At 49.8% G+C, this 13,894-nt stretch overlaps 1 protein-coding gene across 2 annotated transcripts in view; it reads left to right on the top strand.

Annotated features, from left to right (window-relative positions):
- Nucleotides 1-13,894, top strand: part of QSOX2 (quiescin sulfhydryl oxidase 2) — a 33,341-nt gene that overhangs the window by 5,966 nt on the left and 13,481 nt on the right. For both annotated transcript variants that reach the window (XM_077284468.1, XM_077284467.1), the window contains exons 2-7: nt 1,466-1,566; nt 4,651-4,699; nt 7,266-7,374; nt 7,488-7,578; nt 7,801-7,946; nt 13,619-13,753. In XM_077284468.1, the coding sequence (XP_077140583.1) occupies nt 1,466-1,566; nt 4,651-4,699; nt 7,266-7,374; nt 7,488-7,578; nt 7,801-7,946; nt 13,619-13,753 (631 nt within the window). The remainder of the gene's footprint in view (nt 1-1,465; nt 1,567-4,650; nt 4,700-7,265; nt 7,375-7,487; nt 7,579-7,800; nt 7,947-13,618; nt 13,754-13,894) is intronic.

Below are 13,894 nucleotides of genomic sequence, written 5' to 3'. Positions count from 1 at the left end.
CTCAGCAGTGTCACAGGCTGATTGCCTCCATGCCACGCCGCATTGAAGCAGTCATTTCTGCCAAAGGATTCCCGACCAAGTATTGAGTGCATAACTGAACATTATTATTTGATGGTTTTTTTGTTTGGTATTAAAAAACACTTTTTTTTGATTGGTCGGGTGAAATATGCTAATTTATTGAGACAGGTTTTTTGGGTTATCAGGAGTTGTATGCCAAAATCATCAGTATTAAAACAATAAAAGACCTGACAAATTTCAGTTGGTGGATAATGAATCTATAGTATATGAAAGTTTAATTGTAATCATTACATTATGGTAAATAATGAAATTTAACACTATATGCTAATTTTTTGAGAAGGACCTGTACAGCTCTGACTGGCTATATACAGCTCTGACTCTGGCTATATACAGCTATGACTTTGGTTAAAGGAAGGGGTTAAAGTGCCGCATGTATAGAGAATGGCGCAGTGTATGGACCCCTCTAATTACGGGGGATGATCATCCTTCACGGCCGTGTCTCCATGACTGATCCTTGGTCCGTTGATCAGATGTTTTGGTGACCCCGATGCCCCCGTATCCTACAGCTTCCTGCCGGCCCGGGTTGCCCACTCCCCATCTGCTGCAACCAGAGCCGGGCCGCCATTGTCAGGCAACATTAACATTTAAGGGCCTGGGCTGGAGGAGGGCGAGAAGTGACCGTCTCCACACTCTCCACCCTCAAGCCCAAGTTTTTGTCCTGCGGCGGAGCGTCACTTTGTGCTGCGTACAATGGTCGAGTAGATCTTTTGTCTGGGGCTCAATAGCTTTCCATCTGTCATCAGATACCTCCGGTTTCCTCATCTGTCACCTCGTCTGCTGCAAACCGACATCTCCTCAGCTGTCACATCCCTTTAAGTTTGCCCGGGCTGGGGTTGTAGTTTCCATTTTTGTGGTATTGAGTATCTGTATCGCCAGTCCACGAAGTTCTGAGTTTCCCATTCTTACATTACTACTTGCTGTCAGTGAATGGTAACCTTCATAAAGGCTATCAGAAACAGCGCCACCTCGGACCAATGGTTGTGTTGGGTATTGCAACGCAGCCCGATTGACGTGAGCGAGGAACCACAGTCATAGGGCAGCTGTGCTGGTGGAGACCCTGGCGGGCATTGCCCCTTTTATTTGGCTGTCACTGTGATCCAGCTTCTGTGATGGGGGAGGATGGGGGAGGATGGGGGTGGTGGTGCGACTACTAAACATATGGACGTCCCTTTCAGGGGACACGGTGGGTTTTCCATAAGTCTGGACACCTTTTCTGTCCTGATAGAGATGAGCAACCTGACCCCAAACACTTTATAGATTGCGGGCATTGGATACGGCGGTGCCAGGCTGCAGCGGAGCATATGGGAGAGCAGCGGGTGTTAGACCGGTAATGTGATCTGTCGCCGCCTGTCACAGCTCTGACCCCCTGATGTTCCTTCCCTTTTAGACTGGAATCCCGCAATAAGGATTGGAGTGCTGAACTGCGCCGACGAGGAGAACACTGCCATCTGCAAAGACTACGGCGTCCAGTTCTACCCAACGTTTCGGGTGAGTGTGGCGTGGGCATGATCATGGCATACAGCCGGCAACTACGGGACGGCAAATCCGCCCCCTCATATACCAGCATTTCCAATCACTGCGACGCACCAGTTGTCGTAAAACACTAAAACTCCCAGCATGCCCATTAACAGCTGCATGTTGGAAGTGGATTTAAAGGGATTGTTGTTGGAAGGGCCCAAGACAAAAAACTGTCTGCATCAGCTGTTGTTATCCCTTTACATGGCGCTGTCAATCACATTTCATAGGATGGTGCCATTCTGTGCAACATTTTCCCCCCACCCTGCTACGCAATTATAGGATGCCGATGGTATGGACCCTATGAAGACCTCTTTGGCTGCCATGTTGGTCCTCCTGTAAAACCCAGACTCAGGCTCTCGGCTACAAGGTCACAACAAGGTCTTTCAACAAAGCCACTCACTTTCCCATTAGGTCAGAGGGGCGCTCACCCGCCACTCACTTTCCCGTTAGGTCAGAGGGGCGCTCACCCGCCACTCACTTTCCCGTTAGGTCAGAGGGGCGCTCACCCGCCACTCGCTTTCCCGTTAGGTCAGAGGGGCGCTCACCCGCCACTCGCTTTCCCTTTAGGTCAGAGGGGCGCTCACCCGCCACTCACTTTCCTGTTAGGTCAGAGGGGCGCTCACCCGCCACTCGCTTTCCCTTTAGGTCAGAGGGGCGCTCACCCGCCACTCACTTTCCTGTTAGGTCAGAGGGGCGCTCACTCGTCACTCACTTTCCGGTTAGGTCAGGAGCGCTCACCCGCCACTCACTTTCCTGTTAGGTCAGAGGGGCGCTCACCCGCCACTCACTTTCCTGTTAGGTCAGAGGGGCGCTCACTCGTCACTCACTTTCCGGTTAGGTCAGGAGCGCTCACCCGCCACTCACTTTCCTGTTAGGTCAGAGGGGCGCTCACCCGCCACTCACTTTCCCTTTAGGTCAGAGGGGCGCTCACCCGCCACTCACTTTCCTGTTAGGTCAGAGGGGCGCTCACTCGTCACTCACTTTCCGGTTAGGTCAGAGGAGCGCTCACCCACCACTCACTTTCCCGTTAGGTCAGAGGGGCGCTCACCCGCCACTCACTTTCCCGTTAGGTCAGAGGGGCGCTCACCCACCACTCACTTTCCCGTTAGGTCAGAGGGGCGCTCACCCATCACTCACTTTCCCGTTAGGTCAGAGGGGCGCTCACCCACCACTCACTTTCCTGTTAGATCAGAGGGGTGCTCACCCGCCACTCACTTTCCCTTTAGGTCAGAGGGGCGCTCACCCGCCACTCACTTTCCCGTTAGGTCAGAGGAGTGCTCACCTGCCACTCACTTTCCCGTTAGGTCAGAGGGGTGCTCGCCCACCACTTGTTTGCTCTTTAGGTCAGAGGGGCGCTCACCCGCAACTCACTTTCCCGTTAGGTCAGAGGGGTGCTTGCCCACCACTCACTTTCCCGTTAGGTCAGAGGAGTGCTCACCTGCCACTCACTTTCCCGTTAGGTCAGAGGGGTGCTTGCCCGCCACTCACTTTCCCGTTAGGTCAGAGGAGGGTTCACCCGCTACTCACTTTCCCGTTAGGTCAGAGGGGCACTCGCCCGCTGCTCACTTTGCCATTAGGTCAGAATGGCACTCACCCACCACTTGTTTGTCCATTAGGTCAGAGGGGCGCTCACCCGCCACTCACTTTTCCGTTATGTCAGAGGGGCGCTCACCTGCCGCTCACTTTCCCATTAGGTCAGAGGGGTGCTCGCCCGCCACTCACTTTCCCGTTAGGTCAGAGGAGGGTTCACCCGCTACTCACTTTCCCGATAGGTCAGAGGGGCACTCGCCCGCCACTCACTTTGCCATTAGGTCAGAATGGCACTCACCCACCACTTGTTTGTCCATTAGGTCAGAGGGGCGCTCACCCGCCACTCACTTTTCCGTTATGTCAGAGGGGCGCTCACCTGCCGCTCACTTTCCCATTAGGTCAGAGGGGTGCTCGCCCGCCACTCACTTTCCCGTTAGGTCAGAGGAGGGTTCACCCGCTACTCACTTTCCCGATAGGTCAGAGGGGCACTCGCCCGCCACTCACTTTGCCATTAGGTCAGAATGGCACTCACCCACCACTTGTTTGTCCCTTAGGTCAGAGGGGCGCTCACCCGCCACTCACTTTTCCGTTAGGTCTGAGGAGCGCTCACCCGCCACTCACTTTTCCGTTAGGTCTGAGGAGCGCTCACCCGCCACTCACTTTCCCATTATGTCAGAGGGGTGCTCACTCGCCACTCACTTTTCCATTATGTCAGGGGCGCCCACCTTCCGCTCACTTTCCCGTTAGGTCAGAGGAGTGCTCACCTGCCACTCACTTTCCCGTTAGGTCAGAGGGGTGCTCGCCCCCCACTTGTTTGCTCATTAGGTCAGAGGGGCGCTCGCCACCACTTCTTTGCTCATTAGGTCAGACGGGCACTTGCCCACCACTCACTTTCCCGTTAGGTCAGAGGAGCGCTCACCCGCCACTCACTTTTCCGTTAGGTCTGAGGAGTGCTCACCCGCCACTCACTTTCCCGTTAGGTCAGAGGAGCGCTCACCTGCCACTCACTTTCCCGTTAGGTCAGAGGGGCGCTCACCCGCCACTCATTTTCCCATTAGGTGAGAAGGGCGCTCGCCCACCACTTGTTTGCTCATTAGGTCAGAGGGGCGCTCGCCACCACTTGTTTGCTCATTAGGTCAGAGGGGCACTTGCCCACCACTTACTTTCCTGTTAGGTCAGAGGAGCGCTCACCTGCCACTCACTTTCACGTTAGGTCAGAGGAGCGCTCACCCGACACTCACTTTCCCGTTTGGTCAGAGGAGCGCTCACCCGCCACTCACTTTCCCGTTAGGTCAGATGAGCACTCACCCGCCACTCACTTTCCCGTTAGGTCAGAGGAGCGCTCACCCACCACTCACTTTCCTGTTAGGTCAGAGGAGCGCTCACCCGCCACTCACTTTCCTGTTAGGTCAGAGAGGCGCACGCCGGCCGCTTGTTTGCTTGCCCACTTGGGCGCTCGCCTGCTGTCACTTTTTAGACGTCTGATTCTAAATGTTAAAAATGTTTTTTTCTTGTTATTTTTAGTTCTTTAGTCCATTTATGAAAGACTTTACTCAAGGAGAAAACTACAAAGGTAATTTAATGGAGGGGATTTCTTGGTACTGTAACATTTATGAGTTCTCTTTAGGATCAGTTTGGTGGGGGTCTGACTACTGCCGCCCCCAGCAGCTGATGAAGCCAAGGTGCTCTGGTTGCTTAAAGCAGCCATCCAGCCTTGACATTAAGCTTTGCTACACATTTCTGATGTATCACCCTCACACCTGCAGACATATCTCTGCTTCTTCCCTTAATTTTGTGACTTTCTCTTCTTTTTCAATATTCCCTCGCCAGTCGCCAGCACCAGGTATGGGGGTCTGCACATCAGAACCGTGTAGTCGTGTTTAATGTTGGGGTCAGAGGTCACTTTACTGCTTATCCAGTGGCGTATCCAGGGAGGGGGGCAGCCGGGGCATGTGCCCCGGGTGCAGCCGACAGGGGGGCGCCAGCGGGCCGCCTGATGATGCGGCGGTCCAAGGAGGGGGTGGGCAGGGCCAGGGAGCGGGGGCTGTCTAATTATACTCACCTACTCCTTGCGCGGTCCCTGCAGGTCCCTGGCTGCCCGGCGCCCCGGCTTCTTCCTGTACTGAGCGGTCACATGGTACCGCTCATTACAGTAATGAATATGCGGCTCCACCTGCCATAGGGGAAGAAGTACAGGAAGAAGCAGCAGCGCCGGGGAAGCAGGGACTGCACCGCGCCAGGAGCAGGTGAGTATAACGGGAAGGGGAGCGCAGCGCGATATTCACCTGCTCCTCGTTCCCGCCGCCGGTCCGTCTTCTGCAGTGACGCTGAGGTCAGAGAGCGTTATGACGTAGTTAGTGCGTGCCCTCTGCCTGAACGTCAGTGCAGAGGAGGCGGAAGATGGAGCGGCGGCTGGAACGAGGAGCAGGTGAATATTGAAAGTGCCGGGGGCCTGAGCGACGGAGAGGTGAGTATGTGATTTTTGTTTTTTTTTATCGCAGCAACAGCAAATGGGGCAAATATCTGTATGGGGCATCTTATGGGGCCATAACGTTTGTGCAGCATTTTATGGGGCAAGTGCCTGTATGGAGCATCTATGGGGCCATAACGTTTGTGCAGTACTATATGGGGCAAGTGTCTGTATGGAGCATCTATGGGGCCATAACATTTGTGCAGCACTATATGGGGGCCATGACATTTGTGTATAACTATATGGGGGCCATAACATTTGTGCAGCACTATATGGGGGCCACAACGTTTTTGCAGCACTATATGGGGCCATAACGTTTGTGCAGCACTATATGGGGCCATAACGTTTGTGCAGCACTATATGGGGGCCATAACCTTTGTGCAGCACTATATGGAGGCCATAACCTTTGTGCAGCACTATAACGGGGCAAGTGTCTGTATGGAGCATCTATGGGGCCATAACATTTGTGCAGCACTATAACGGGGCAAGTGTCTGAATGGGGCCATAACGTTTGTGCAGCACTATATGGGGCAAATGTCTCCATGGAGCATCTTATGGGGCCATAATCAACGTTTCTGCAGCACTATATTGGGCAAATGTGTCTATGGAGCATCTTATGGGGCCATTATTAACCTTTATGCAGGATTATATGGGGCTCCTTATTCAATATGGATATTCAAAAACACTTAACCTACTCATGTCTCAATTAATTTTACTTTTATTGGTATCTATTTTAACATTATGGAGATTCAGGAATATACCTTGGCTTGGTCATACAGATTCAATAGAGTTAAGGTTCAAATGGGGGAGGTTGGGGGGGGGGGGGGGCGCGCCAAACTGATCCTTTGCCCCGGGTGAAGGAAAGGCTAGATACACCTCTGTGCTTATCAGACATATTTCTGTTAGTGGCAGTGTCTAGTGCAGCTACTTTTTGGTTCTGAGACTCGACCCAATTGCCTTAAAGGGTTATCTGCCGTCATCACAAATGAGTATCGTCAGATAGCGCTCCTAATACGAACTCATTTATTACTTGCATCTGATTAAAAGTGGCAGCCGTGATTAGCACTATTCATGTGTTATATTGGGGACCAGCCATTGCCGCCAGGGAGCTGGGGCGCGCGGTGCTGCCAGGGAGCCGGGGCACGCGGTGCTGCCAGAAAATCAGGCATGCACAGTGCTAGAGGGCAGAATGTGCGCCATGCTTGATAACTCATTTTTATTGAGCCCTTTTGAAGCTGGCCAGGATTGCTGGATCGCGCCGTTACCCCCTAATTCCTCACCGTTTCAGCTCAATGCTTATGAGCCAGACAGCAGAGGTGGTCGGTCTTCTTGCAAAGAGCTATAAACAAAAGAAAAATATTAATATCTCAAGAATGGCTGCAAGCTTTAATAACCAGTAAATGGAAAATGTTTTGCTTTTACAAGCTCTATCCAACAATATCCAGCTCTGAACACGAGAAAACCCCTTTAAATGGGAGTGAGCTGCAGTACCAGACACAGCCACTACAGATGTGTCACGCTGCACCTGGTAATCCATGAAGAAAACGTGCTTCCGTCTTGAGATCACTGGCGGCGCTGGCAGTCAGTCTGATAGTGATGTCCTGCCCGGTATCTCTCGCTGCCTCTCGTCACCGCGCTCAGATTGTTCCCTCTGATCTTTGCTGTTTAGCGGAAGCCGATAGAGAAGTCCAGACGGTCCGACACGTCGTAATCGATTACCTGGAGAGCCTCCCTGCCGAGCACAGACCCCCGGCGTGCCCCTCGCTCCAGCCAATCAGGTGAGATGATGTAGCCTAGCTCATTTTGTGTTGCCTATTGGGCTCACTTTATGGATCATTAGGGTTTTTACTTCTCCACAGAGTGAATGTCAATTTTTTTTTTTTTTTTTTAGCTCCAGTGACGTCACGTCTCTCGTTACCCAGAAGGACCCCCAGTACACCGCCATCATCTTTGAAAGCGAGACCTCGTACATCGGACGTGAGGTGGGTTTCCTGCCCGGCCAGCAGCGGACGTCCTGGTGGTGGGCTGTCCTGCTTAGATTTGTGTGTCCTGTTCATCTGCAGCAAGCGGCCATACGTCTGTGTTACCCACTCAGATCAGTGGACAGACGCAGGAATCTCCGCAACAAAATCTGCCGCGTGTGAACTCGCAGTCTGCATTGCTCTGCGCTCCTCCTGACTTAACCCCGCGCTGTCCTCCTGTAGGTGATCCTGGACTTGATGCAGTTCGAGCTCATCGCGGTGCGGAGGGCGCTGGACTCTGATAAGGCCATGTTGAAGAGGCTCGGGGTTGTGGCGGTGCCATCATGTTACCTGATCTATCCGAACGCTTCACATGGATTAATTAACATGTAAGTATCTAAGTGTCTGTAAGAGATACAAGGAGCTTTCCTCCCTTTTTATATATGTAGGGTTACGTGATGGAAACATTGTACCTACTAGTCAGGCCTTCCCCAACATGGCTCCACCGTTCATTCTCAGTTTCCCCTTTGTTTTAATTGTAGGGTCTTTCTCACTGTTGTCTCTCCTACCTTGGCACCCTATGCCTTGCAGGGGTTATGCTACGAAAACGTTTCTCCCCTATCCACGGTCTAATTGCACGGACCCCCTATCAATCATTAGATGAGGGGGTCCAACACTGCAGGATCCTTTATGTCTGTGTATACAGCGTTGCTGCCTGCTACTCCCATAGACATTGAATGGAGTGGCACCATGCATGCCTTGCAATCCGGGGTCCAAAATCACCTCCTAGGGTGTCAGCGACCAGACGCTTTTTACCCATCATCTATAAGCTATTTACTAGGGGTATAGATAACCAGGGGCTGTGGTCATATGACGACCCCTCTAAAATTACAGTTTATAGGGCACACAGGGTTGGTGAGAGCTGCAGTTTGTCCCCAGGAGCTGCTCTTCACACACCATGTTATAGCCTGTCACTACTGAACGCCCAGATGACAGGTGCTGTGTATGATCGGTGGGTTCAGTATACATCTCCATCCACTTATTTCTAGCCCTCCATTCATATGGGACTGTGAAGTCCGATCTGGTGGTCAGTGGGGTCCCGGCAGTCAGACCATAAATAACCCCTATAGGGGACGTAGTGACGAGAGACTAATGTTCTGCTGGGCAATGGCACAATCTGCATCAGACGCCCCGTGCTCTTATAATCCAGCTTTCCTCAGGGTACGGACATGACACATATGGAGTGATAAATGGCAGCTGGAATTTGTAAATCAAGTCTGGGACCTAGACGGACCCTGTGACCAGCGCGCTCTGGTGACCCCAAATCATTCATCAGTTTGATAGGCGATCTTCAGATTTTACCCTTTGTCTCCTGTGTGGGCGCCTCATTTACTTACTGAAGAAACCAATGAATATTTATAGCCAGCTGAGAGCAAATCTCACATTGATGTCTGAAAGTGAGCGCCCCCTAGAGCAAAGCCGATGAATGCCAATTTATTATTTTATGTTTATTAGAATTTATTGCCTCCACCGGCTTGTATTCTTCCCATAGATTCAGACCCGACCACCTTCCACTGCTGCGGGGTCCAGCCCTGATGCCCAGGTGCCAATTTTAGGTAGACAGGGGTCAGTATGGGCACCCTGACCAATGTGTGGCTAAACTGTCCCAATCACAGCAAGCTGCGATGTTCAGCATGTCCATATATCTTTCTTTCACAGCTTCAATGCTCTGTGTTTGCTTACACCTTTCAACCATAGCTGCGATGCTCTGCATGCCCTGAAGCCTTTGTTGTAGCTGTGATGCTCTGCACATCCTGACGCTTTTCTACCATAGCTGCGGTGATCTGCGCATCCTGACACCTTTTTATCATATCTGCAATGATCTGCACATCCCAATACCTTTTTGTGATATCTACGATTCTCTGCACATGCTGCCTCCTTTTTATCAGAGCTTCGATTCTCTGCGTGTCCTGACCCATTTTTATCATAGCTGCAATGCTCTGTGCTTTTTGACCTCTTTGTCGTAGCTGCAATGCTCTGCGCGTCCCGACACATTTCTATCATAGCTGTGATGCTCTGCGTTTCCTTACACCTTTCTATCATGGCTGCAATACTGTGTGTCCTGACGCTTTTCTATCATAGCTTCAATGCTCTGCGCATGCTGACACCTTTCTATCGTAGCTGCGATGCTCTGCTTGTTCTGACACCTTTCTATTGTAGCTGCGATGCTCTGCCTGTTCTGACACTTTGCTATCATGGGTGCAATGCTCTGTGGGTACTGACCTTCTTTATATCGTAGCTGCGATGCTCTTGCGTTTCCTTACACCTTGCTATCATGGCTGTGATGCTCTACACTCGCTGACACCTTTCTATCGTAGCTTCGATGCTCTGTGTGTTCTGACACCTTGCTATCATGGCTGTGATGCTCTACACTCGCTGACACCTTTCTATCCTAGCTTCGATGCTCTGTGTGTTCTGACACCTTGCTATCATGGCTGTGATGCTCTACACTCGCTGACACCTTTCTATCCTAGCTTCGATGCTCTGTGTGTTCTGACACCTTGCTATCATGGCTGTGATGCTCTACACTCGCTGACACCTTTCTATCGTAGCTTCGATGCTCTGTGTGTTCTGACACCTTGCTATCATGGCTGTGATGCTCTACACTCGCTGACACCTTTCTATCCTAGCTTCGATGCTCTGTGTGTTCTGACACCTTGCTATCATGGCTGTGATGCTCTACACTCGCTGACACCTTTCTATCGTAGCTTCGATGCTCTGTGTGTTCTGACACCTTGCTATCATGGCTGTGATGCTCTACACTCGCTGACACCTTTCTATCGTAGCTTCGATGCTCTGTGTGTTCTGACACCTTGCTATCATGGCTGCGATGCTCTTTGGCTCCCGACCCCCTTTTTATCCTAGCTGCGATGCTGTGGATCCTGACCCTGTAGCTGCGATGCTCTGCGCATCCTAACACGTTTCAGTAATAAAGTGAAAGATCTGTGCAAAAGCAGTTGGGTTCAGCAAATATGATCAATTCTTTTATTTACAAAACCTGAACAAACAGTGACATAATTATAAAAGCAATTAAAAAGCAGAAAAGCTAAGAAAAGGACTGACTCCCCTCCTGAAATATGCACACCAGGGTACCCCACAAATTGGATAAACTGGCGGTCACAGTATTAGGTCTTAGAAAACATCCCTCTATGAAAAGTCTTTAAAAACACAAAATATTTGCTGATGTATTAAGCAAATAAATTCAGTCTTGGTAACATGTCAGTCCTATGTAAATGCCTGATAAGTCCTGTGCAAGGACAAAAGGATCTTAGTCATTCTTTAAATCGAGTTATATATGCAGACAAATACATCTTGCTACAGATCAGACATGTGGAACTATGCCCAATAGACACGAGAGAGGAGGGAGGATGAAGAAAGATGCTGACAGTAAACAATAGAGATAAATGTGAACCAAAAAATAATAAACCATTCATCAGAGGGGCGTGAATGCAGCAACAAATTATCTAAGGAGCGGGACCACATGCGTATTGCCACCAAGAGCATGGCTACCTTAGGGGTAATGGTCCTGACATCTTTCTATCATAGCTGCAATGCTCTGCGCATCCTGACCCCTGTCTCTCATAGCAGCGATGTTCTGTGCTTTCTGACCCCTTTTTCTTAGCTGCGATGCTCTGCGCGTCCTGACCCCTTTCTCTCATAGCTGCGATTCTGTGTGCTTTCTGACCCCTTTCTCTCAAAGTGGCAATGCTCTCCGCGTCCTGACACCTTTCTATCATAGCTGCGATGTTCTGCGCATTCTGACACCTTTCTCTCATACACTGTGTTCCAAATTATTATGCAAATAATATTTCCTCATATTTTCTCTAAATTACCTATCTGAATTGCAGTCATTGTTATTTTCCAGTCATCTACTATTCTAGTATAATTGCAATGTTTTGGAACAAACTGCCTATGAAAACAGTATCTTTTAAAAAAAAATAAACACTCAAAATGCATGTTCCAAATTATTATGCACAGCAGAGTTTTCAACCTGTTTTATTTTATTTTGAACAAAAAAATGGTCAATTGTGAAGTTATAAGCATTATCAGCTTATTACAAAATGAAATCAAACAGTTTTCAAGTGAAAACTTTATTCTAGGTGATGTTACATTTGCACATAGGACCCCTTGTTCGAAAGAAGCTTCTGAACTCTCTCGTCCATTGAATTCGTCAGTTTTTGGATGGTTTCTGCTTCAATTGTTTTGCATGTGGACAGAATACCCTCCCAGAGCTGTTGCTTAGATGTGAACTGCCTCCCGCCATCATAGACATTCCTTTTGATGATGCTCCAGAGGTTCTCAATGGGGTTGAGGTCAGGGGAAGATGGTGGCCACACCATAAGTTTGTCCTCTTTTATAGCAGCCAGAGATGCAGATGTGTTTTTTGCAGCATAAGACGGTGCATTATCATGCATGAAAATGATCTTGCTGCAGAAAGCACGGTTCTTCCTCTTGAACCATGGCAGGAAGTGTTTTTAGAAACCACATAGATTATGGAGTTCACCTTTACCCCTTCAGGGATCATAAAGAGGCCGACAATCTCTCTCCCCATGATTCCAGCCCAAAACATTACTCCACCTCCTCCTTGTTGGCGCCTTAGCCGTGTTTTCATGGGGTGTCCATCAACCAGCCATCCTCCACTCCATCCATCTGGACCATCGAGCGTTGCACGGCACTCATTGGTGAACAAAACAGTTTGAAAGTCAGTCTTCATTTATCGTTTGGCCCACTGGAGCTGTTTCTGCTTGTTGCAGTGGATAGAGGTGGTCGACAGGATGGCTTACGCACAGCTGCAAACCTCTGAAGGCCCCTGCATCTTGTTGTTCTGGGGACGTTGGAGGCACCAGCAGCTTCAAAAACTTGTCTGCTGCTATGACAAGGCATTTTTGCAGCTGCTCTTTTAACCTTACGCAATTGCCTGTTGGAAAGGGTCCTCAATTTTTCTTTATCAGCACGCACACGTGTGTGCTGGGAGTCAGCTACATACTTCTTGATTGTGCGATGATCACGATGAAGTTTCTTGGCAATGTTGATTGTAGTCATACCTTGACCTAAATACTCCACAATTTGTTGCTTCTCAGCAGCCGACACATCCTTTTTCTTTCCCATTTTGGCCAAAAATGTAGGCTGCTTAATAATGTGGAACAGCCTTCTTAAGCAGTCTTGCCTTTATTTGGACACACCTGCCAAACTAACACTTTTCTCTCATAGCTGCGATGCTCTGCGCATCCTGACACCTTTCTATCATAGCTGCGATGCTCTGCGCGTCCTGACCCCTTTCTCTCATAGCTGCGATGCTCTGCGCGTCCTGACACCTTTCTATCATAGGTGCAATGCTTTGAGCATGCTGACACCTTTCTATCATAGCTGCGATGCTCTGTATGTCCTGACCCCTTTCTATCATAGCTGTGATGCTCTGTGCGTCCTGACACCTTTTTATCATAGCTGCAATGCTCTGCGCGTCCTTACCCCTTTCTATCATAGCTGCGATGCTCTGCGCGTCCTGACACCTTTCTTTCATAGCTGTGATGTTCTGCGCATCCTGACACCTTTCTATCATAGCTGCGATGCTGTGTGCGTCCTGACCCCTTTCTATCATAGCTGCGATGCTCTGCGTGTCCTGACACCTTTCTATCATAGGTGCAATGCTTTGAGCGTGCTGACACCTTTCTATCATAGCTGCAATGCTCTGTATGTCCTGACCCCTTTCTATCATAGCTGCGATGCTCTGCGCGTCCTGACCCCTTTCTATCATAGCTGCGATGTTCTGCGCGTCCTGACACCTTTCTATCATAGGTGCAATGCTGTGCGCGTCCTGACACCTTTCTATCATAGGTGCGATGCTCTGCGTGTCCTGACCCCTTTCTATCTGGTGTGTTCTTCACTTAGACAGTTTTGGTGAATGAGGCCCAGTGTCTTAGTTGCCTGTACCTTACCCTCATCTGAACTACGAAAAAATATTTTTTTCATGGTTTTTTTTTTGTGGCTCTCCCAATGACAGTGTGAAGCCGCTGCGTTCTGTATTCTCCTCCCATTTAAAGTCCTTGCCGGGTGTTAGGAAGAAAGCCGGAGCCCACTCTGCACTCCCGGAGAGACTGCCCGAGGAGGAAGACGTGGCCTGGAAGGACTATGACAAGTAAGGCTGCTCCGCTCTGATTAATTTTTCCATTACAATACATTGAGCACTAATATTCTCCCTCTCTATAACCATCTGTAAAGGTCGTATGTCGTTAGAGACAGCGCCACCCTCGTCGATAGGCCATTGCTGGTATTACAG

This window comes from Ranitomeya variabilis, chromosome 2 (assembly GCF_051348905.1).
Source record: "Ranitomeya variabilis isolate aRanVar5 chromosome 2, aRanVar5.hap1, whole genome shotgun sequence".
Taxonomy (NCBI): domain Eukaryota; kingdom Metazoa; phylum Chordata; class Amphibia; order Anura; family Dendrobatidae; genus Ranitomeya; species Ranitomeya variabilis.
Note: the sequence above shows the minus strand (reverse complement) of the source record. Positions and strands in the feature narration are given on the sequence as shown.